Genomic DNA, 25789 nt, shown 5'->3' on the forward strand with positions numbered 1-25789 from the left:
GGTTTAAGATGTGCAACAATTCAATTTATTAATTTTTCTAAAAAATCACCTCAAAATAAATAGGGACAGAGAAACAAAATATAGAAATATAAATAATTTCATAGCATTATTCTAGTCAAATCACAGGTTATTTTCAAGGCATTGAATATGCTTTGAATTATTAAATAATACATTGAGGTGTCCACCCTAAACATAGGGAGTCATTTTGCATATTTCATTTAATTCTAAATAAGCAATACAGGAATCAAGTAAGTATAATAAAGAAAATGACGATTATAGTTCTTGCTTTTTATATGCCCTTATTTATTGGCTTAATCCTTTGAAATAATACTTATATTAATACATATGTTAAGTAATAATTAACGGTCTCTTGCTAAAACACTTGAAGGTAGGTGCAGAAGGTAGGATTCAAGCAACTTAAAATTACATCACAATAATAACGTTGCATAAATGTTATCATCAGTTGGAGGACATATTTCAGGGATCGTGTTCATTAGACTGAAAGAAAACGCACGGAAACACAGAAGGACTACCTAGACTTGTCCAATAGGAAACGTTATTAAAGGGACATAAACAGAGTGGAATTTGCATGTGTTGAATAGAGCGGTGTTGTGGCATCCAATGAACGACCCTGATTTATCTTCTCTCATTCCTGTTCTTCCTGGTTCGAGGCCAGCTGGCCCACGGAAACGTACTCAGTAGTCATCACCCCTGCTCACCACTTCCTTACAGGTGGGCCTGAGAAGGATGGTGTGTTCGTATTGGGCGGTGTAGGAGCCCTTGGTGTCACAGAGCGGAGGGTACGGGTCTATGATGCCCAGGTCACACAGGTTCTTCAGGGCCATCAGGTACTTGCTCTCTCCCTGCCGGTCCAACCAGCGGCGGCAGAACGCCAACGTCCCGAAGTTCTCATTGATCACATTGAGCAGATGCTTAGCTCTGGGGAGCCTGTGACAGCACAATGGGAGGAGGCGGGGACACAGAGGGGAGGAGGGGAGAGAGATAAGGATGGTGTTTGCAGTGCAGTAAGGATTATGAGAGCAGTGCAGTGGGATAATCCACAATGATCAACATTTCTGTAAATATGCCATATTTAGCCAGCTGGCTAATTTTTGTCTGTAGTTTATGGGTTCATTGTTTTATTAGTACAGTAGTATTCAGTTCAGGTTTATACTGTAAGAATCAGCACGTTGGAAGGGATTGGACTGAACAGGGTCATTCGCCCTCGATGGTGAACAGAATGACATCTACAGTATAAATTTCTACTTAGCATCGATGTTCAGTATCATCATTCAGCATTAAAATCAGGTGAGGCTCGCACTCAGTGAGCTCCGACCGAACTGAGCGACCGACCTTATTGGCACGTGTCCAACGTTGAAGTTTTTCATGTAATGCGAGCAGTCCATGTCACCGTGAACAGCTCCCCTCCCAGTGCTGCCAAACGTCTCGATTGCGTACACCTCACCTTCCTGTAGAGCAGAAGGGTAGAGGAGGACACCGAAAACTCAGCAGATCCTAGAAACAACTGATTGACCGTAATCCATCTGCAACTTACATAAGACCAAAGTCCTTGAAACTGAAAGCCTTTATTGGCAGAAGGAAAAAGGGAGAGAAACTCACAGCACTTTTTATGTCATTGAAATCCTTCTGGTAACGAATGTAGATGTTTAGAGATTATATTTTTCCTTTTTACAAGAATCAACATCATAGATGAGCAATTGGTTTTCCAGAGGATTCAATAAATGCTGATGTCATTACAGTAACTCATCTCGAATAGTGTTCATTACAGTAACTCTCATCTCTTATAGTGTTCATTACAGTAACTCTCATCTCTTATAGTGTTCATTACAGTAACTCTCATCTCTTATAGTGTTCATTACAGTAACTCATCTCTTATAGTGTTCATTACAGTAACTCTCATCTCTTATAGTGTTCATTACAGTAACTCATCTCTTATAGTGTTCATTACAGTAACTCTCATCTCTTATAGTGTTCATTACAGTAACTCTCATCTCTTATAGTGTTCATTACAGTAACTCATCTCTTATAGTGTTCATTACAGTAACTTATCTCTTATAGTGTTCATTACAGTAACTCATCTCTTATAGTGTTCATTACAGTAACTCATCTCTTATAGTGTTCATTACAGTAACTCATCTCTTATAGTATTCATTACAGTAACTCTCATCTCTTATAGTGTTCATTACAATAACTCATCTCTTAAAGTGTTCATTACAGTAACTCATCTCTTAAAGTGTTCATTACAGTAACTCTCATCTCATAGTGTTCATTACAGTAACTCATCTCTTATAGTGTTCATTACAGTAACTCATCTCTTATCGTGTTCATTACAGTACCTCATCTCTTATAGTGTCCATTACAGTAACTCATCTCTTATAGTGTTCATTACAGTAACTAATCTCTTGTAGTGTTCATTACAGTAACTCATCTCTTATAGTGTTCATTACAGTAACTCTCATCTCTTATCGTGTTCATTACAGTAACTCTCATCTCTTATCGTGTTCATTACAGTAACTAATCTCTTATAGTGTTCATTACAGTAACTAATCTCTTGTAGTGTTCATTACAGTAACTCATCTCTTGTAGTGTTCATTACAGTAACGCTTTCATCTATTATAGTGTTCATTACAGTAACGCTTTCATCTATTATAGTGTTCATTACAGTAACTCTCATCTCTTAGTGTTCATTACAGTAACTCTCATCTCTTATAGTGTTCATTACAGTAACTCTCATCTCTTATAGTGTTCATTACAGTAACTCTCATCTCTTATAGTGTTCATTACAGTAACTTCTTCATCTCTTATAGTGTTCATTACAGTAACTCATCTCTTATTGTGTTCATTACAGTAACTCTCATCTCTTATAGTGTTCATTACAGTAACTCTCATCGCTTATAGTGTTCATTACAGTAACTCATCTCTTGTAGTGTTCATTACAGTAACTCATCTCTTATAGTGTTCATTACAGTAACGCTTTCATCTATTATAGTGTTCATTACAGTAACTCATCTATTTTAGTGTTCATTACAGTAACTCTCATCTCTTATAGTGTTCATTACAGTAACTCTCATCTCTTATAGTGTTCATTACAGTAACTCATCTCTTATAGTGTTCATTACAGTAACTCTCATCTCTTATAGTGTTCATTACAGTAACTCATGTCTTAAAGTGTTCATTACAGTAACTCATCTCTTAAAGTGTTCATTACAGTAACTCTCATCTCATAGTGTTCATTACAGTAACTCATCTCTTATAGTGTTCATTACAGTAACTCATCTCTTATCGTGTTCATTACAGTAACTCATCTCTTATAGTGTTCATTACAGTAACTAATCTCTTATAGTGTTCATTACAGTAACTTATCTCTTATAGTGTTCATTACAGTAACTTATCTCTTATAGTGTTCATTACAGTAACTCATCTCTTATAGTGTTCATTACAGTAACTCATCTCTTATAGTGTTCATTACAGTAACTCATCTCTTATAGTGTTCATTACAGTAACTCCTTCATCTCTTATAGTGTTCATTACAGTAACTCTCATCTCTTATAGTGTTCAATACAGTAACTCATCTCGTATTGTGACCATTACAGTCACTCTTTCATCTCTTATAGTGTTCATTACAGTAACTCTCATCTCTTATAGTGTTCATTACAGTAACTCTCATCTCTTAGTGTTCATTACAGTAACTCTCATCTCTTAGTGTTCATTACAGTAACTCTCATCTCTTATAGTGTTCATTACAGTAACTCTCATCTCTTATAGTGTTCATTACAGTAACTCTCATCTCTTATAGTGTTCATTACAGTAACTTCTTCATCTCTTATTGTGTTCATTACAGTAACTCATCTCTTATTGTGTTCATTACAGTAAGTCCTTCATCTCTTATAGTGTTCATTACAGTAAGTCCTTCATCTCTTATAGTGTTCATTACAGTAACTCATCTCTTATAGTGTTCATTACAGTAACTCTCATCTCTTATAGTGTTCATTACAGTAACTCATCTCTTATAGTGTTCATTACAGTAACTCTCATCTCATAGTGTTCATTACAGTAACTCATCTCTTAGTGTTCATTACAGTAACTCATCTCTTATAGTGTTCATTACAGTAACTCTCATCTCTTATCGTGTTCATTACAGTAACTCATCTCTTATAGTGTTCATTACAGTAACTAATCTCTTGTAGTGTTCATTACAGTAACTCATCTCTTATAGTGTTCATTACAGTAACTCATCTCTTATAGTGTTCATCACAGTAACTCTCATCTCTTATCGTGTTCATTACAGTAACTCATCTCTTATAGTGTTCATTACAGTAACTAATCTCTTGTAGTGTTCATTACAGTAACTCATCTCTTGTAGTGTTCATTACAGTAACGCTTTCATCTATTATAGTGTTCATTACAGTAACTCATCTATTTTAGTGTTCATTACAGTAACTCTCATCTCTTATAGTGTTCATTACAGTAACTAATCTCTTATAGTGTTCATTACAGTAACTCATCTCTTATTGTGTTCATTACAGTAACGCTTTCATCTATTATAGTGTTCATTACAGTAACTCATCTATTATAGTGTTCATTACAGTAACTCTCATCTCTTATAGTGTTCATTACAGTAACTCCTTCATCTCTTATTGTGTTCATTACAGTAACTCATCTCGTATTGTGACCATTACAGTAACTCTTTCATCTCTTATAGTGTTCATTACAGTAACTCTTTCATCTCTTATAGTGTTCATTACAGTAACTCCTTCATCTCTTATTGTGTTCATTACAGTAACTCATCTCGTATTGTGACCATTACAGTAACTCTTTCATCTCTTATAGTGTTCATTACAGTAACTCTTTCATCTATTATAGTGTTCATTACAGTAACTCCTTCATCTCTTATAGTGTTCATCACAGTAACTCTCATCTCTTATAGTGTTCATTACAGTAACTCATCTCGTATTGTGACCATTACAGTAACTCTCTCATCTCCTATAGTGTTCTTATAGTGTACCATTAAGCAATGGTAAGTCCGACCCGACCCACTGGTGTGGGGGTAAGTCTCAATGGAAAAGCACCATATCAGGTGGTGGTGATTCAAGGCCCTGTGGTATTAGCTGATAACACTGACACCCTTCCTCTCTGCTCAGATAATCACTCAGTGAGAGCAGCCTCGCAGCACGCCCTGCTGACACTCCACTCCAGTGAGAGCAGCCTCGCCGCACGCCCTGCTGACACTCCAGCAGAACAGAGAGCACTATGATCACACACACACACATGCTGGCAAGCAAGCCTGCACACACAAAGACACACACACACACACACACATACAAAGATGTTAATGGCCCTAACCCAACACCACTCACTCCAGCTAAATATAAAACCTTCTAACCTGGCACATCAGCAACTCCATCCATCCCTTCCTGGCTTAGCTGAAAACATCAGCAAAACGTACCACTCAGCAGCCCGCCAATTAAAATGTTAAATTCTGTCCAGAGGGAGTTAAGCATTGCAGCTGTGTGCGTCAGGGTGGGTGGTTCATAAACTACGGACCTTTAGCCTGAAACCCAGCAACTGTTTGTGCTGTCTTACCAACTCATGTGGTCATTCTCACACCTTAGGAGTTGGCAAAACAGCACAGACAAATCTGGTACCAGGCTAATTGACCTCTGTGACTTCACCAATATGGTCCTTACCTGGGCAATATACTTAGATCCTCAGGTATCTAGGTATCTCTAAAGATATGTGTCAGGTATCTAGGCGATATCTCCTTTAGTGAGTTAACTGGTCATTAATTGACTTTGAGTGGTGAGAACTCAACGTGTTTAGAGATGTAATTGCTACTTGATGCTTCCGGCTGGTAATGTGCTTATAAGTGTAATAATGGGATTTTAAAGGTTCAATAATGTGGTTAAAAGTGTAATTAAAGAACTGAAGGAGGTGACGGAGTGTGTGTGTGTGCGTGCGTGCGTGCGTGTGTATGTATATACGTGTGAGATGTTAATCTGAGCTGATCTCGACACCTTGTAACTCTATAGAGATGTTCTTGCTATTACACTTAACGGTTATGTTTATAGGCTACTCTGGGATTTTATTATTTGTGTATATAATTTCACTTGAACAGAATGAACCTGCGAGAGAGGAGATGTGTACCTTGAGTATATTGTTGCAGACATGATGGAAAAGAAGAAAAGAAGAAGTTTAACTACATTGTACTGAGGTAACATCTGAAAAGGCCTCTGTTCAAATGAGCAAAAGAAGCCACCAGTCAGTACTCAGTCAGTACCCAGTCAGTACCCAGTCCGTACCCAGTCCGTACCCAGTCCGTACTCAGACAGTACTCAGACAGTACTCAGACAGTACCCAGTCCGTACCCAGTCCGTACTCAGACAGTACTCAGACAGTACTCAGACAGTACTCAGTCAGTACTCAGACAGTACCCAGTCAGTACTCAGTCAGTACCCAGTCAGTACCCAGTCCGTACCCAGTCCGTACCAAGTCCGTACCCAGTCCGTACCCAGTCCGTACCCAGACAGTACCCAGTCCGTACCCAGACAGTACCCAGTGCGTACCCAGTCCGTACCCAGTCCGTACCCAGACAGTACCCAGACAGTACCCAGACAGTACTCAGACAGTACTCACCTCCATTCTGGTAGCTTCTCCTCCCTTCACGATGGGGACAGTCTTGCCTGCGTGTATCCTGTACTGGCCGATGGAGTGGCCATTGAGGTTCCTGATTGGCTTTACTACATAGGAAAAAACAAATATATAAATATATGAGTGAATTTTGGCCCATTCCTCCTGACAGAGCTGGTGTAACTGAGTCAGGTTTGTAGGCCTCCTTGCTCGCACACACTTTTTCAGTTCTGCCCACAAATGTTCTATAGGATTGACTTTGTTGTCCTTAAGCCATTTGCCACAACTTTGGAAGTATGCTTGGGGTCATTGTCCATTTGGAAGACCCATTTGCGACCAAGCTTTAACTTCCTGACTGATGTCTTGAGATGTTGCTTCAATATATCAATATATTTGGCCAGCAGCATATCACCCTGCATACCACTGCTGGCTTCCTTCTGAAACTAAGCAGGGTTGGTCCTGGTCAGTCCCTGGATGGGAGACCAGATGCTACTGGAAGTGGTGTTGAAGGACCAGTAGGAGGCACTCTTTACTCTGGTCTAAAAAAAATATCCCAATACCCCAGGGCAGTGACTGCCCTGTGTAGGGTGCTGTCTTCTGAATGGGATGTTAAACAGGTGTCCTAACTCTCTGAGGTCATTAAAGATCCCATGGCAATTACGTAAGAGTAGGGGTTTTAACCCCGGTGTGCTGACTAAATTCCCAATCTGGCCCTCAAACCATCACGGTCTCCTATTAATCCCCAGTTTACAATTGGCTCATTCATCCCCCTCCTCTCCCCTGTAACTATTCCCCAGGTCGTTGCTGTAAATGAGAGCATGTTCTCAGTCAACTTACCTGGTAAAACAACAGATAAATAAAAAATAAAAAAATATCCACATAATTTTCCTTCCTCATGATGCAATCTATTTTGTAAAGTGCACCAGTCCCTCCTGCAGCAAAGCACCCACACAACATGATGCTGCCTCCCCCGTGCTTCACGGTTGGGATGGTGTCCTTCGGCTTGCAAGCGCCCCCTTTTAACTCCAAACATAACGATGGTCATTATGGCCAAACAGTTCCATTTTTCTTTCAGACCAGAGGAAATTTCTTCAAAAAGTACAATCTTTGTCCCCATGTCCAGTTGCAAACCGTAGTCTGGCTTTTGTATGGCGGTTTTGGAGCAGTGGCTTCTTCCTTGCTAAGCAGCCTTTCAGGTTATGTCGATATAGGACTCGTTTTACTGTGGATATAGATACTTTGTACCTGTTTCCTCCAGCATCTTCACAAGGTCCTTTGCTGTTGTTCTGGGATTGATTTGCACTTTTCGCACCAAAGTACGTTCATCTCTAGGAGAGAGAACGTGTCTCCTTCCTGAGCGGTATGACGGCTACGTGGTCCCATGGTGTTTATAATTGTGTACTGTTGTTTGTACAGATGAACGTGGTACCTTCAGGCGTTTGGAAATTGCTCCCAAGGATGAACCAGACTTGTGGAGGTCTACAATTTTTTTTCTGAGGTCTTGGCTGATTTATTTTGATTTTCCCATGATGTCAAGCAAAGAGGCACTGAGTTTGAAGGTAGGCCTTGAAATACATCCACAGGTACGCCTCCAATTGACTCAAATTATGTCAATTAGCCTATCAGAAGCTTCTAAAGCCATGACATCATTGTCTGGAATTTTCCAAGCTGTTTAAAGGCATAGTCAACTTAGTGTATGTAAACTTCTGACCCACTGGAATTGTGATACAGTGAATTATAAGTGAAATAATCTGTCGGTAAACAATTGTTGGAAAAATTACTTGTGTCATGCACAAAGTAGATGTCCTAACCTACTTTCCAAAATTATAGTTTGTTTACAAGAAATTTGTGGAGTGGTTGAAAAACGAGTTTTAATGACTCCAACCTAAGTGTACGTAAACTTCCGACTTCAACTGTACATACACACACTGTAATATATCTTAATCTCATATATATATATATATAGGCTCATATTTGGAGTTATGTTTGGAGTTATATATATACACACACACATATATATATATATATATATATATATATATATATACACACACTGCTCAGAAAAATAAAGGGAACACTTAAACAACACAATGTAACTCCAAGTCAATCACACTTCTGTGAAATCAAACTGTCCACTTAGGAAGCAACACTGATTGACAATAAATTTCACATGCTGTTGTGCAAATGGAATAGACAACAGGTGGAAATTATAGGCAATTAGCAAGACACCCCCAATAAAGGAGTGGTTCTGCAGGTGGGGACCACAGACCACTTCTCAGTTCCTATGCTTCCTGGCTGATGTTTTGGTCACTTTTGAATGCTGGTGGTGCTTTCACTCTAGTGGTAGCATGAGACGGAGTCTACAACCCACACAAGTGGCTCAGGTAGTGCAGCTCATCCAGGATGGCACATCAATGCGAGCTGTGGCAAGAAGGTTTGCTGTGTCTGTCAGCGTAGTGTCCAGAGCATGGAGGCGCTACCAGGAGACAGTCCAGTACATCAGGAGACGTGGAGGAGGCCGTAGGAGGGCAACAACCCAGCAGCAGGACCGCTACCTCCACCTTTGTGCAAGGAGGAGCAGGAGAAGCACTGCCAGAGCCCTGCAAAATGACCTCCAGCAGGCCACAAATGTGCATGTGTCTGCTCAAACGGTCAGAAACAGACTCCATGAGGGTGTTATGAGGGCCCGACGTCCACAGGTGAGGGTTGTGCTTACAGCCCAACACCGTGCAGGACGTTTGGCATTTGCCAGAGAACACCAAGATTGGCAAATTCGCCACTGGCGCCCTGTGCTCTTCACAGATGAAAGCAGGTTCACACTGAGCACGTGACAGACGTGACAGAGTCTGGTTTGGCGGTGGGTCAGTCATGGTGTGGGGTGGCATTTCTTTGGGGGGCCGCACAGCCCTCCATGTGCTCGCTAGAGGTAGCCTGAATGCCATTAGGTACCGAGATGAGATCCTCAGACCCCTTGTGAGACCATACGCTGGTGTGGTTGGCCCTGGGTTCCTCCTAATGCAAGACAATGCTAGACCTCATGTGGCTGGAGTGTGTCAGCAGTTCCTGCAAGAGGAAGGCATTGATGCTATGGACTGGCCCGCCCGTTCCCTAGACCTGAATCCAATTGAGCACATCTGGGACATCATGTCTCGCTCCATCCACCAACGCCACGTTGCACCACAGACTGTCCAGAAGTTGGCGGATGCTTTAGTCCAGGTCTGGGAGGAGATCCCTCAGGAGACCATCCGCCACCTCATCAGGAGCATGCCCAGGCGTTGTAGGGAGGTCATACAGGCACGTGGAGGCCACACACACTACTGAGCCTCATTTTGACTTGTTTTAAGGACATTACATCCAAGTTGGATCAGCCTGTAGTGTGGTTTTCCACTTTAATTTTGAGTGTGACTCCAAATCCAGACCTCCATGGGTTGATAAATTGGATTTCCATTGATTATTTTTGTGTGATTTTGTTGTCAGCACATTCAACTATGTAAAGAAAAAAGTATTTAATAAGATTATTTATTTCATTCAGATCTAGGATGTGTTGTTTAAGTGTTCCCTTTATTTTTTTGAGCAGTATATATATATATTACTGTAATATATCTATATATACGCACACACAGTAATATATCTATGTATATATAGTAATATCTATATCTATGTGTATATACAGTTGAAGTCGGAAGTTTACATAGACTGCTCCAGATCCTTGAAGTTGGACGGGTTCCGCTGGTTTACAGCAATCTTTAAGTCATACCAACAGATTCTCAATTGGATTGAGGTCTGGGCTATGACTAGGCCATTCCAAGACATTTAAATGTTTCCCCTCAAACCCCTCGAGTGTTGCTTTAGCAATTTGCTTAGGGTCATTGTCCTACTGGAAGGTGAACCTCCGTCCCAGTCTTAAATCTCTGGAAGACTGAAACAGGTTTCCCTCAAGAATTTCCCTGTATTTAGCGCCATCCATCATTCCTTCAATTCTGACCAGTTTCCCAGTCCCTGCCGATGAAAAACATCTTGTGTGATGAGAGGTGTTGGGTTTGCACCAGACATAGCGTTTTCATTGATGGCCAAAAGCTCAATTTTAGTCTCATCTGACAAGTACTTTCTTCATATATTTAGGGAGTCTCCCACATGCCTTTTGGCGACCACCAAACGTGCTTGCTTATTTTTTTCTTTAAGCAATGGTTTTTTTCTGTTCACTCTTCCGTAAAGCCCAGCTCTGTAGCGTGTACGGCTTAAAGTGGTCCTATGGACAGATACTCCAATCTCCGCTGTGGAGCTTTGCAGTTCCTTCAGGGTTATCTTTGGACACTTTTTTTTGCCTCTCTGATTAATGCCCTCCTTGCCTGGTCCGTGAGTTTTGGTGGGCAGCCCTCTCTTGGCAGATTTATTGTGGTGCCATATTCTTTAAATTTTTTGTATCTAATTATGTGACTTCTGAAGGTAATTGGTTGCACCAGATCTTATTTAGGGGCTTCATTGCAAAGGGGGTGAATACATATGCACCCACCACTTTTCTTTCTTTTTCTCTTCTTTTTTAACAACTTCTTTTTTTAATTTCACTTCACCAATTTGGAATATTTTGTGTATGTCCATTACATGAAATCCAAATAAAAATCTATTTAAATTACAGGTTGTAATGCAACATAATAGGAAAAACGCCAAGGGGGATGAATACTTTTGCAAGGCACTGTGTATATACATACAGTAATATATATATACATATAGATTATACATACAGAGAGAGAGAGACAGAGAGAGACAGAGAGAGACAGCGACAGACAGACAGACTGATACCTTGGTATGTTTTCCCATCTATCTCCACCTCATAAGACTCCATGACCTCCTGGATGGTTTCACCCACGTCACACAGACGCACATCTATCCCCGCACACTGGCACAGAAAACAGTTGACAGTTACACAAGCTCTCTCCACAGGGGTCACAAAATAGACAAGAGTTGACAGTTACACAAGCAAACATCAACCAACCATCTCTGCAGAGCTCATTATCAGACGAGTGAGAGTTACATCACATATCCTCTTAGGATGTTAGCTAGCATCCAAAATATGGTCATTTAGCAGAAGCTTTTATCCAAAGCGGATTACAGAACTGTCAACATTAACAGATATATTCAGTATTATGTGGCCCATGCGGGAGTCGAACCCACAACCCTGATGTTGCGTGCACTGTAAAAACAGCTAGCTAGAGTCGTCTCAGTGGTTGGCTGTAGATGTGACTTAATGCTGGCTCTATTTTTGTCTGACCCAACTACAGACTGTCTACTTTGGTCTGACCCCACTTCAGACGGTCTACTTTGGTCTGACCCCACTACAGACTGTCTACTTTGGTCTGACCCCACTACAGACTGTCTACTTTGGTCTGACCCCACTTCAGACGGTCTACTTTGGTCTGACCCCACTACAGACGGTCTACTTTGGTCTGACCCCACTACAGACTGTCTACTTTGGTCTGACCCCACTTCAGACGGTCTACTTTGGTCTGACCCCACTACAGACGGTTTACTTTGGTCTGACCCCACTACAGAAGGTCTACTTTGGTCCGACCCCACTACAGACGGTCTACTTTGGTTTGACCCCACTACAGACGGTCTACTTTGGTTTGACCCCACTACAGAAGGTCCGGCAAGAACCAGGCAGATGAGTCCATATCCAGAGGTGTATTATCTCTCGGTCACCACCACACACACACACACACACACACACACACACACACACACACACACACACACACACACACACACACACACACACCATAGAAGTAACAAGCCAAACTTGCTTCTTCATCTGTCAACAACTATAACCACTCTAACCTGGAGTGGGAGGGGCCATAGTCAAAATGTCCATTTAAACCTGATGATTGGCTGAAAGGAAGGGTATTTTTTTTACATGCTCTAGTCTAACCCACTGAACAGTCCAAAACTCTTGAGCGTGCCGTCCTTGGCCAGCTCTCTTGCTATCTCTCTCAGAATGACCTTCTTGATCCAAATCAGTCAGGTTTCAAGACTGGTCATTCAACTGAGACTGCTCTTCTCTGTGTCACGGAGGCTCTCCGCACTGCTAAAGCTAACTCTCTCTCCTCTGCTCTCATCCTTCTAGACCTATCTGCTGCCTTTGATACTGTGAACCATCAGATCCTCCTCTATACCCTCTCCGAGTTGGGCATCTCCGGCGCGGCTCACTCTTGGATTGCGTCCTACCTGACAGGTCGCTCCTACCAGGTGGCGTGGCGAGAATCCGTCTCCGCACCACATGCTCTCACCACTGGTGCCCCCCAGGGCTCAGTTCTAGGCCATCTCCTATTCTCGCTATACACCAAGTCACTTGGCTCTGTCATATCCTCACATGGTCTCTCCTATCATTGCTACGCAGACGACACACAATTAATCTTCTCCTTTCCTCCTTCTGATAACCAGGTGGCGAATCGCATCTCTGCATGTCTGGCAGACATATCAGTGTGGATGACGGATCACCACCTCAAGCTGAACCTCAGCAAGACGGAGCTGCTCTTCCTCCCGGGGAAGGACTGCCCGTTCCATGATCTCGCCATCACGGTTGACAACTACATTGTGTCGTTCTCCGCTAACATCAAGGTGGTGACCCGATCCTGTAGGTTCATGCTCTACAACATTCGCAGAGTACGACCCTGCCTCACACAGGAAGCGGCGCAGGTCCTAATCCAGGCACTTGTCATCTCCCGTCTGGATTACTGCAACTCGCTGTTGACAGGGCTCCCTACCTGTGCCATTAAACCCCTACAACTCATCCAGAATGCCGCAGCCCGTCTGGTGTTCAACCTTCCCAAGTTCCCTCACGTCACCCCGCTCCTCCGCACACTCCACTGGCTTCCAGTTGAAGCTCGCATCTGCTACAAGACCATGGTGCTTGCCTACGGAGCTGTGAGGGGAACGGCACCTCCGTACCTTCAGGCTCTGATCAGGCCCTACACCCAAAGAAGGGCACTGCGTTCATCCACCTCTGGCCTGCTGGCCCCCCTACCTCTGCGGAAGCACAGTTCCTGCTCAGCCCAGTCAAAACTGTTCGCTGCTCTGGCACCCCAATGGTAGAACAAGCTCCCTCACGACGCCAGGACAGCGGAGTCAATCACCACCTTCCGGAGACACCTGAAACCCCACCTCTTTAAGGAATACCTGGGATAGGATAAAGTAATCCTTCTAACCCCCCCCACCCTCCCGCCCCAAAAAGATATAGATGTACTATTGTAAAGTGGTTGTTCCACTGGATATCATAAGGTGAATACACCAATTTGTAAGTTGCATTGGATAAGAGCGTCTGCTAAATGACGTAAATGTAAATGTAACCAAAGTGCATGGATGGATAAATGGGTTGTTTTACCCTGATGCCTGTGTTGGTAGCATCTCTCACAGCCTCCAGTAATCTGTCGTACTTTGGGTTGAAGGTCACGGTAAAGGCACAGTCAATGATTCGACCTGAAACACAGACAACATGAATATCAGCCAAGTGCAACGACATAACGTAAAGTTTGATCTCACCTTCCTGTTTCAGGTGGTATTTACAAAAGTATGGGTAAGAAGTGTGATTACAATGTATCAGATCATTACAGCTCCATTGTAATATGTAAGATCTAAATAGAGTCCACGAGATGAAGGAAGACTTTAAAATAGGGATCCTTGTAGAACTACACTACTGCAGGGTTTTGTCCTAGTTCAGCAGTTAAACACCTGATTCAGCTCATTAAGGGGTTGAAGGTCAGTTGATTGGTTGAGTCAGGTGTAATAGCATTAAAATGCTGGATCAAAAACCTTCAGTATTGCGGATTGACTATTACTGCTGTAAAATGCAAGTGCCACCAGATACAGACATTAGGCCGGGTAACTGTAAAGCACTTTGTGACAACCCTGCTGATGTGAAAAAAAAGCCTTTCTAAATATATTTGATTGATTGACAGAACTCAGTGCCAGTGTTGACCATTGATGTGCCTGCCAGTCTATTTATATAAATACATGTGATTTGATTGATTGATTGATTGATTGATTGAAGTAACACAAAACTACAGACTGAACTGAACCTCAGTGTGCTCACTGACCGTTGATGTGCGTGCCGAAGTCTATCTTGCAGACGTCGTTGTACTGCAGGACTGTGGGGTCACCAGCATTAGGGGTGTAGTGAGCAGCAACATGGTTGATAGAGCAGCCAGTGGGGAATGCCAGGCCAGCCTTCAGACCATTCTCTTTGATCAGCCTCCTACTGCAGTCCTCCAGTCGCTCACTGACATACAGGGACAGGGACAGTCAGGTACAGACAGGGACAGGGACAGACCAGGCAGACAGGGACAGGGACAGACAGGGACAGACAGGGAGGGACAGGGACAGACAGGGACAGACAGGGACAGACAGGGAGGGACAGGGACAGACAGGGACAGGGACAGACCAGGCAGACAGGGACAGGGACAGACAGGGACAGACAGGGACAGACAGGGAAGGACAGGGACAGACAGGGACAGACAGGGAAAGGAACAGACAGGGACAGACCAGGGACAGACAGGGACAGACAGGGAGAGACAGGGTCAGACAGGGTCAGACAGGGACAGGGTCAGACAGGGACAGACAGGGACAGGAACAGACCAGGGACAGACAGGGTCAGACAGGGACAGACAGGGACAGACAGGGGCAGACCAGGGACAGACAGAGTCAGACAGGGTCAGACAGGGACAGGGTCAGACAGGGACAGACAGGGACAGACAGGGACAGGAACAGACAGGGACAGACCAGACAGACAGGGACAGACAGGGACAGACAGGGACAGACCAGGGACAGACCAGGGACAGACCAGGGACAGACAGGGTCAGACAGGGTCAGACAGGGACAGACAGGGACAGACAGGGACAGACAGGGTCAGACAGGGACAGGAACAGACCAGGGACAGACAGGGTCAGACAGGGACAAACAGGGACAGACAGGGACAGACAGGGTCAGACAGGGTCAGACAGGGTCAGACAGGGACAGACAGGGACAGACAGGGACAGGAACAGACCAGGGACAGACAGGGTCAGACAGGGACAGACAGGGACAGACAGGGACAGACAGGGACAGGAACAGACAGGGACAGACCAGACAGACAGGGACAGACAGGGACAGACAGGGGCAGACCAGGGACAGACCAGGGACAGACAGGGTCAGACAGGGACAGGGTCAGACAGGGACAGACAGTGACAGGAACAGACAGGGACAGACCAGACAGACAGGGTCAGACAGGGACAGACCAGACAGAAACAGGGACAGACCAGACAGAGACAGGGACAGACCAGACAGAGACAGGGACAGACAGAGACAGGGACAGACAGGGACAGACCAGACAGAGACAGGGACAGACCAGACAGAGACAGGGACAGACAGGGACAGACAGGGACAGACCAGGGACAGACAGGGAGGGACGGGACAGACCAGGGACAGACAGGGACAGACAGGGTCAAACAGGGACAGGGTCAGACAGGGTCAGACAGGGACAGACCAGGGACATACAGGGAGAGATAAGGCAGACAAGGACAGGGACAGACAGGGACAGACCAGGTAGACAGGGACAGGAACAGACAGGGACAGACCAGACAGAGACAGGAACAGACAGGGAGAGACCAGACAGAGACAGGGACAGACAGGGAGAGACCAGACAGAGACAGGAACAGACAGGGAGAGACCAGGCAGAGACAGGGACAGACAGGGAGAGACCAGGCAGAGACAGGGACAGACAGAGACAGACCAGACAGACAGGGACAGACAGAGACAGACAGGGACAGACCAGACAGAGACAGGGACAGACAGGGACAGACCAGGGACAGACAGGGAGGGACAGGGAGGGACAGGGACAGACCAGGGACAGACAGGGACAGACCAGGGACAGACAGGGAGGGGCAGGGACAGACAGGGACAGACAGGGACAGACCAGGGACAGACCAGGGTCAGACAGGGTCAGACAGGGACAGACCAGGGACATACAGGGAGAGACAAGGCAGACAAGGACAGGGACAGACAGGGACAGACCAGGCAGACAGGGACAGGAACAGACAGGGACAGACCAGACAGAGACAGGAACAGACAGGGAGAGACCAGACAGAGACAGGGACAGACAGGGAGAGACCAGACAGAGACAGGAACAGACAGGGAGAGACCAGGCAGAGACAGGGACAGACAGGGAGAGACCAGGCAGAGACGGGGACAGACAGAGACAGACCAGACAGACAGGGACAGACAGAGACAGACAGGGACAGACCAGACAGAGACAGGGACAGACAGGGACAGACCAGACAGAGACAGGGACAGACAGGGAGAGACCAGACAGGGACAGACCAGACAGAGACAGGGACAGGGGACGGGGTAATACAGCTTAGCCATTACTGTAGGTTTAAGTGGATACAGGCTCAATCACGGGTGTCTTATCAACCTCCTAGTGCAATCCTCTAGTCGCTCTCTAACAGACAGGGACCACAGATGACAGGTGTCAGCAACACAGGTTAACCATGTAGGTCAATGCAGACTCACTCGATGATTCTCGATGCTGCTACTGAGGAAGGTACAGCACCAGCTCATTAGTGAACCACCTGATTCAGCTAATGAAGGAGTAGGTCGGTTGATGAACCGAATCAGGTGTTTTACTGCTGAGCTGGAACAAAAACCTGCAATACTGCTACTCTACAAGAGCAGAATTGAGTATCGCTCAAATTACTCAATAACATCAATACAGTATTTTGACTAAAGTGAACATCAACGCAGGCCACTAGAGTACAGTCAGGCCAGTTCGTACCAAGGGCCTGTCTGATACAGTAAACCAAATGACCCTCACCAGATGTCGATCATGGTCATCCCAGGTTTGATCCAGGTGTTGATGTAGTTTCGAACCTGTCTATGGGCCTCGGCAGCCTGACGGAAGTCACTCCACATCTCCTCGTTGGCCTTGTCAAGGACCCTCTTCTCCTCGTGGGTGGTCCGCCACGCTGCACTGCGCCTGGGACACACACATATACACACACGCACACGCACAGACATACGCACACGGACACACACACGTGCGCACACACACGCACGTGCAGGCACACATGCAGACACACACGCAGGCATGTACATACAAATATGCACGCACACAAACACACACACACACACACACACACACACACACACCACAGACAGCACATTCTTTATCTTCTAATGGGATTGTGATGTCAAACAACACCTTCAGGAAAGGATGCAGCAAACACTGCAGTTTATAATGCAGGTATAGATTAACATAGTATGTGTGTGTGTGTGTGTGTGTGTGTGTGTGTGTGTGTGTGTGTGTGTGTGTGTGTGTGTGTATGTGTGCATATGTTTATGTGTGTGCATGTGTGTGTATGTGTGCGTGTGTGTGTGTATATGTGTGGGTGTCTCTTATTGTAAATCTTTTAATTTAACCTTGATTTAACCTGGTTTCATTGCGATTAAATCTCTTTGGCAAGAGAGACCTGGTATTGTGAACAAGAAAGAGCCTTGTTGTGAATAACATTTTATAGTGTTATCTTGGGAGACTGAGGCACATCCAATATTTGCATTATGTTTTAGAGTATGAAGTATGATGGACTGTAAACCACAGTGACCTCGATTAGATCTATGGGCACTGCATTAGATCTATGGACACTGCATTAGATCTATGGACACTGCATTAGATCTATGGACACTGCATTAGATCTATGGACACTGCATTAGATCTATGGACACTGCATTAGATCTATGGCCACCACACTGCATTAGATCTATAGACACCACACTGCATTAGATCTATAGACACCACACTGCATTAGATCTATGGACACTGCATTAGATCTATGGGCACTGCATTAGATCTATGGACACTGCATTAGATCTATGGACACTGCATTAGATCTATGGACACTGCATTAGATCTATGGGCACTGCATTAGATCTATGGACACTGCATTAGATCTATGGACACCACACTGCATTAGATCTATGGACACTGCATTAGATCTATGGACACCACACTGCATTAGATCTATGGACACTGCATTAGATCTATGGACACTGCATTAGATCTATGGACACTGCATTAGATCTATGGACACTGCATTAGATCTATGGACACTGCATTAGATCTATGGACAATGCATTAGATCTATGGCCACCACACTGCATTAGATCTATAGACACCACACTGCATTAGATCTATGGACACTGCATTAGATCTATGGACACTGCATTAGATCTATGGACACCACACTGCATTAGATCTATGGACACTGCATTAGATCTATGGCCACCACACTGCATTAGATCTATGGACACTGCATTAGATCTATGGACACTGCATTAGATCTATGGACACTGCATTAGATCTATGGACACCACACTGCATTAGATCTATAGACACCACACTGCATTAGATCTATGGACACTGCATTAGATCTATGGACACTGCATTAGATCTATGGACACTGCATTAGATCTATGGACACCACACTGCATTAGATCTATGGACACTGCGTTAGATCTATGGCCACCACACTGCATTAGATCTATGGACACTGCATTAGATCTATGGACACTGCATTAGATCTATGGCCACCACACTGCATTAGATCTATGGACACCACACTGCATTACATCTATGGCCACCACACTGCATTAGATCTATAACACCACACTGCATTAGATCTATGGCCACCACACTGCATTAGATCTATGGCCACCACACTGCATTAGATCTATGGACACCACACTGCATTAGATCTATGGCCACCACACTGCATTAGATCTATGGCCACCACACTGCATTAGATCTATAGACACCACACTGCATTAGATCTATGGACACCACACTGCATTAGATCTATGGCCACCACACTGCATTAGATCTATGGCCACCACACTGCAATAGATCTATGGCCACCACACTGCATTAGATCTATGGACACCACAATGCATTAGATCTATGGCCACCACACTGCATTAGATCTATAGACACCACACTGCATTAGATCTATGGCCACCACACTGCATTAGATCTATGGCTACCACACTGCATTAGATATATGGCCACCACACTGCATTAGATCTATGGACACCACACTGCATTAGATCTATGGCCACCACACTGCATTAGATCTATGGACACCACACTACATATGATCTATGGCCACCAACCTACATAAGATCTATGGCTACCACACTACATAAGATCTATGGCCACCACACCAGATAAGATCTATGGCCATCACACTAAATAAGATCTATGACCACCACACTACATAAGATATATGGCCATCACACTACACTGCATAAAATGTATGGCCATCACATAGGATCTATGGCCACCACACTGTACAGGATCTATGGCCACCACCCTACATAAGATCTATGGCCATGAACCACATGGCCACCATCTATGGCCACCACACTACATAAGATCTATGGCCACCACACTACATAGGATCTATGGCCATCACACTACATAAGATCTATGGCCACCACACTACATATGATCTATGGCCACCACACTACATAAGATCTATGGCCCCCACACTACATAAGATCTATGTCCACCACACTACATAAGATCTATGGCACCCACACTACATAAGATCTATGGCCCCCACACTACATAAGATCTATATCCATCACACTGCATAAGATCTATGGCCATCACACTACATAAGATCTATGGCAACCACACTACATAAGATCTATGGCCATCACACTACATAAGATCTATGGCCACCACACTACATAAGCTATATGACCATCACACTACATAAGATCTATGGCCACCACACTACATGAGATATATGGCCATCACACTGCATAAGATCTATGGCCATGACACTACATAAGATCTATGGCCACCACACTACATAAGCTATATGGCCACCACACTACATAAGATCTATGGCCATCACACTGCATAAGATCTATGGCCATGACACTACATAAGATATATTGCCACCACGCTGCATAAAATGTATGGCCATAACATAGGATCTATGGCCACCACACTGTACAAGATCTATGGCCACCACACTACATAAGATCTATGGCCATCACACTACATAAGATCTATGGCCACCACACTACATATGATCTATGGCCACCACACTACATATGGTCTATGGCCACCACACTACATAAGATCTATGGCCCCCACACTACATAAGATCTATGGCCACCACACTACATAAGATCTATGTCCACCACACTACATAAGATTTATGGCGCCCACACTACATAAGATCTATGGCCCCCACACTACATAAGATCTATATCCATCACACTGCATAAGATCTATGGCCATCACACTACATAAGATCTATGGCAACCACACTACATAAGATCTATTGCCATCACACTACATAAGATCTATGGCCATCACACTACATAAGATCTATGGCCACCACACTACATAAGCTATATGACCATCACACTACATAAGATCTATGGCCACCACACTACATGAGATATATGGCCATCACACTGCATAAAATCTATGGCCATCACACTGCATAAGATCTATGGCCATGACACTACATAAGATCTATGGCCACCACACTACATAAGCTATATGGCCACCACACTACATAAGATCTATGGCCATCACACTGCATAAGATCTATGGCCATGACACTACATAAGATATATTGCCACCACACTGCATAAAATGTATGGCCATAACATAGGATCTATGGCCACCACACTGTACAAGATCTATGGCCACCACACTACATAAGATCTATGGCCATCACACTACATAAGATCTATGGCCACCACACTACATAAGATCTATGGCCATCACACTACATATGATCTATGGCCACCACACTACATATGGTCTATGGCCACCACACTACATAAGATCTATGGCCCCCACACTACATAAGATCTATGGCCACCACACTACATAAGATCTATGTCCACCACACTACATAAGATTTATGGCGCCCACACAACATAATATCTATGGCCCCCACACTACATAAGATCTATATCCATCACACTGCATAAGATCTATGGCCATCACACTACATAAGATCTATGGCAACCACACTACATAAGATCTATGGCCCCCACACTACATAAGATCTATGGCAACAACACTAAATAAGATCTATGGCCATCACACTACATAAGATCTATGGCCACCACACTACATAAGCTATATGACCATCACACTACATATGATCTATGGCCACCACACTACATGAGATATATGGCCATCACACTGCATAAAATCTATGGCCATCACACTGCATAAGATCTATGGCCATGACACTACATAAGATCTATGGCCACCACACTACATAAGCTATATGGCCACCACACTACATAAGATCTATGGCCATCACACTGCATAAGATCTATGGCCATGACACTACATAAGATCTATGGTGCCCACATTACATAAGATCTATGGCCATGACACTACATAAGATCTATGGCCATCACACTACATAAAATCTATGGCCATCACACTACATAAGATCTATGGTCATGACACTACATAAGATCTATTGCCATCACACTACATAAGATATATTGCCATCACACTACATAAGATCTATGGTGCCCACACTGCATAAGATCTATGGCCACCACACTACATAAGATCTATGACCATCACACTACATACGTTCTATTGCCATCACACTACATAAGATCTATTGCCATCACACTACATAAGATCTATTGCCATCACACTACATAAGATCTATTGCCATCACACTACATAAGATCTATGGCCATCACACTACATACGGCCAATGGACTTGGTAGAGGTGACATACCCGTCTTTAGATGGAGGATATTCACATTCCTCTCCCTTTGGGAAGACAGCACTGGGATACAGCTCACAAATAGGGACAGTGGGAGGGTCAGTCTGGCCCTTAACTGTTCCCCAGATAGAGAGAGGGAGATGGAGGGAGGGAGAGAGAGGGGAGGATGAGAAGAGAGGAGGACAAGGGGAAGAGGGCCAAGAGGGGTCAGATAGAGAGAGGGAGATGGAGAGAGGGAGGGAGAGGAAGATGAGAAGAGAGGAGGACAAGGGGAAGAGGGCCAAGAGGGGTAAGATAGAGAGAGGGAGGGAGAGGAGGATGAGAGAGGGAGGGAGAGGAGGATAAGAAGAGAGGAGGATAAGGGGAAGAGGGCCAAGAGGGGTAAGATAGAGAGAGGGAGGGAGAGGAGGATGAGAAGAGAGAGGAAGAGAGAGGTTAGCATCTGCAGATGTGCAACACAATGTTGCTATTAGCAACACATGGTACAGGGTATATGGCAATATAGGCTTAGACAACTACTACAGCTGTATAACACCATGTATATAACTATCCCTAACCCTAATATTTAACACGGGTCTAAATACTTACGTAAATGTGATATTTCAGTTTTATATTTTGGATACATTTGCTACATTTTCTAAAACCCTGTTTTTGCTTTGTCACTATGGGGTATTGTGATGTCACTATGGGGTATTGTGATGTCACTATGGGGTATTGTGATGTCACTATGGGGTATTGTGTGCAGATTGATGAGGGGGGAAAATCTATTTAATCCATTTCAGAATAAGGCTGAAACGTAACAAAATTTGGAAAAAGTTCACAGGTCTGAATACTTTCCGAATGCCCTCTTATCACTAATAGAGGTGCAGTAAAAGTCTAGCTGGGGAAACCTCTTCTCAAGCAAAAGAACTCATCAAGTCGAGACATATACACATGGTTTTCATCTGTAAAAACCTTTGAAGGTTCTGAAGCAGTAACAAAAGGAAGACAAACCCTGCAGAGGGAGAAACCATGCCAAGTACAATAACGACAACAAACTCACCTGCCTTCTTCTTCTTCTTTTTCTTCTTCTTCTTCCCTGCTGAGTTTTCACCCTCTTCTCCATCTGTCCAAAACATACATTTTTGGATTCTCTTAACCGAACGTGACATAACGTGTTCAGTCACAATTCACGTACGCTTGTAGTTAACTGTTCGCACTTAAGAAGTTACTGTAATGGTCAGCAGCAGACACCAACTCACGTCACAGGTCAAATTATACGTTTGTTTTGGTTTATTAAGGGCCAAATCGGGACTTCCAAGACCCATACGAGAACAATAAGGATGATAAAGTGAAAGAGGACCTGAGAAGTGGTTCAGTCAGTCACGTTGGCCACTGCAATGCTAGCAGGTGATGTAGCTAGTTGGTGAACGCACCACACTAAATGGTCACACGTTGAGTTTGAGTATGAGAAGGACAATGGTGAATGATGATGAAGACTCATACCCTCCTCTCCATCATCCTCCTTATCTATGTCCTCGGGCAGGGCTTGCTGCTCCAACTGTTTCGCCACATCACAAACACCTCCTCCCGTATCTCCATCCCCCTCAGACTCATTTGTCCCTGCTGCAAAGTCATACACGCACACAATCAAACACACACACACACACACACACACACACACACACACACACACACACACACACACACGTGCAACACACACACACACACATGCAACACACACACACACGCAACACACACACACACACACACACATGCAACACACACACACATGCAACACACACACATACACAAACGCACGTGTGTGCACAACACACACACACACACACACACACTTAAAGTGAGTAAATTGATACATTTTGAGAAAGTGCATCTACTGTGAACAGAACTTGGCAGGAGCAATGCATAATTTGTATCTATACCTGGAATCAATATCCCAAGGGCATATGTAGGTACCCTGCAGCATTATGCCATGCAATCTATAGCCCTTCAGAAACAGGACTATATAGATACATAGTTTAACACACACCAGAAAATATTATCAAGCCCACATGTGTTTTTACAAGATAAGGTATAGCCTATGCTTGTCACATAGTTTCGTCAGCAATTAATTTAGTGCTAAAGCTGCTTTTTTTTCTCCCTAGTGGAGCTCTTTTAATTAACATGCAAGAAGACAAGTGCTGAAAAGTCTTGGAATATGACTGTCATCATATTTCTGCTACATTCTTCAATTTTCGAATTTGACAGCATTCCATTAAACCAATAGAAGAAGCGATTTCAAGCCTCGAGAGAGGCATTGTCCCGTTTCCAGATGTGCATCTCCCCATTAGCCCTCATAACGGCACCGGTACCCGTTCACTTCCAGGTGCGGGACAGCCGTGACAGCTGCGGCAGAACATTAGCACTTTCTGACAGGTAGTAAAGTCCCATGCTTCTCATTTTTACGCTGTGGCACAACAGGGGACCCCTCAATAATGTCCAAAACGAGAATTTATCCTCACTATCATGCATTCTTTCTTACCTGGGACAACGGTCTTATTCTTCTTCTTTTTTCTTCTCTTTTTCTTCCCTGTTTCCGAGGGCTCCGCGTCCTCTTTCGCTTCGTTTTCGTCCGCGTCCCCATTGAGAACTTCGGGCGCCCCAGGTTCAGGCTGCACTATCTCGAGCTCCGCCATCATCGGCGTTCGGAATGAAGTGCCGCATAAACTGCTGGGAGCCTCCAGTGGCCACGTTCTGAAACTGTGCTCGAGGCAGACAGGCAGCTGAGCCAATAATGAGCTATTAGGCACTTTTGTGCAGCTGCTTGACCTCAATAGAGAAAACTAAGCCCGTCCTATCTTCATTTCTCAAGTGACAAGATAGGAGTGTAGTGCTTAAACTCTGTAGAGTATAGGCTACTAACTTTTATTGAGGCTGTTTGTCTTCCATCATAATAGGCCTATTTCAAGGTTACAGTAGTAGAGGAAACATTAGGTATAATCTAAGTCAAATAGATAATCACGTTGCCATTTACAAATCGACACAAATCGACACAGTGACACTAGTTGCTATAATTAGACATGTATAAACAATAAGAAAAGCAGCCATTTAAAAAGCTACATAAAATATAAATCATGAGTCAATAGCCTGGCATGGGACACTACTGATCTCCTCACCAGTGGCGGTTCTACACCATTTCAACCGGGGGGGCCAAGCTGGGGCCAGTTGTACTGTTAGAGGGGCCAGTTACATTAGATGTTATTGTTGTCATATCGTTTCCTTCACTGCATTGCAGGCATTAGCAGGTAAAAGACCCTGTTCATAATCATTAGTGTTCCGCGTTACCACTGTCT

General features: G+C 44.1%; 1 protein-coding gene across 1 annotated transcript; it reads right to left on the reverse strand.

Annotated features, from left to right (window-relative positions):
- Positions 1 to 25174, reverse strand: LOC115197656 (methionine aminopeptidase 2-like). The gene is made up of 11 exons (XM_029759393.1): positions 24979 to 25174; positions 23943 to 24062; positions 23500 to 23562; positions 22470 to 22572; positions 17489 to 17650; positions 14739 to 14920; positions 14027 to 14121; positions 11449 to 11545; positions 6655 to 6758; positions 1354 to 1469; positions 1 to 948 (listed from the first exon to the last, which is right to left on the reverse strand). Exons 1-11 carry the CDS (start codon positions 25133 to 25135, stop codon positions 696 to 698), a joined length of 1452 nt encoding a protein of 483 aa, XP_029615253.1. The 5' UTR covers positions 25136 to 25174; the 3' UTR covers positions 1 to 695.
- Between the last annotated feature and the right edge of the window lie 615 nt (positions 25175 to 25789).

Source organism: Salmo trutta, chromosome 7 (assembly GCF_901001165.1).
Source record: "Salmo trutta chromosome 7, fSalTru1.1, whole genome shotgun sequence".
NCBI classification, from domain to species: domain Eukaryota; kingdom Metazoa; phylum Chordata; class Actinopteri; order Salmoniformes; family Salmonidae; genus Salmo; species Salmo trutta.

Coding starts and splice junctions, on each gene's coding strand:
- LOC115197656 (XM_029759393.1), bottom strand. CDS start 25,135: ATGATGGCGGAGCTCGAGATAGTGCAGCCTGAACCTGGGGCGCCCGAA. Junction 23,563..23,942: donor GGAGGATGATGGAGAGGAGG/GTATGAGTCTTC, acceptor TGTTTTGGACAG/ATGGAGAAGAGGGTGAAAAC. Junction 1,470..6,654: donor GAGAAGCTACCAGAATGGAG/GTGAGTACTGTC, acceptor TCTGCTCTACAG/GAAGGTGAGGTGTACGCAAT.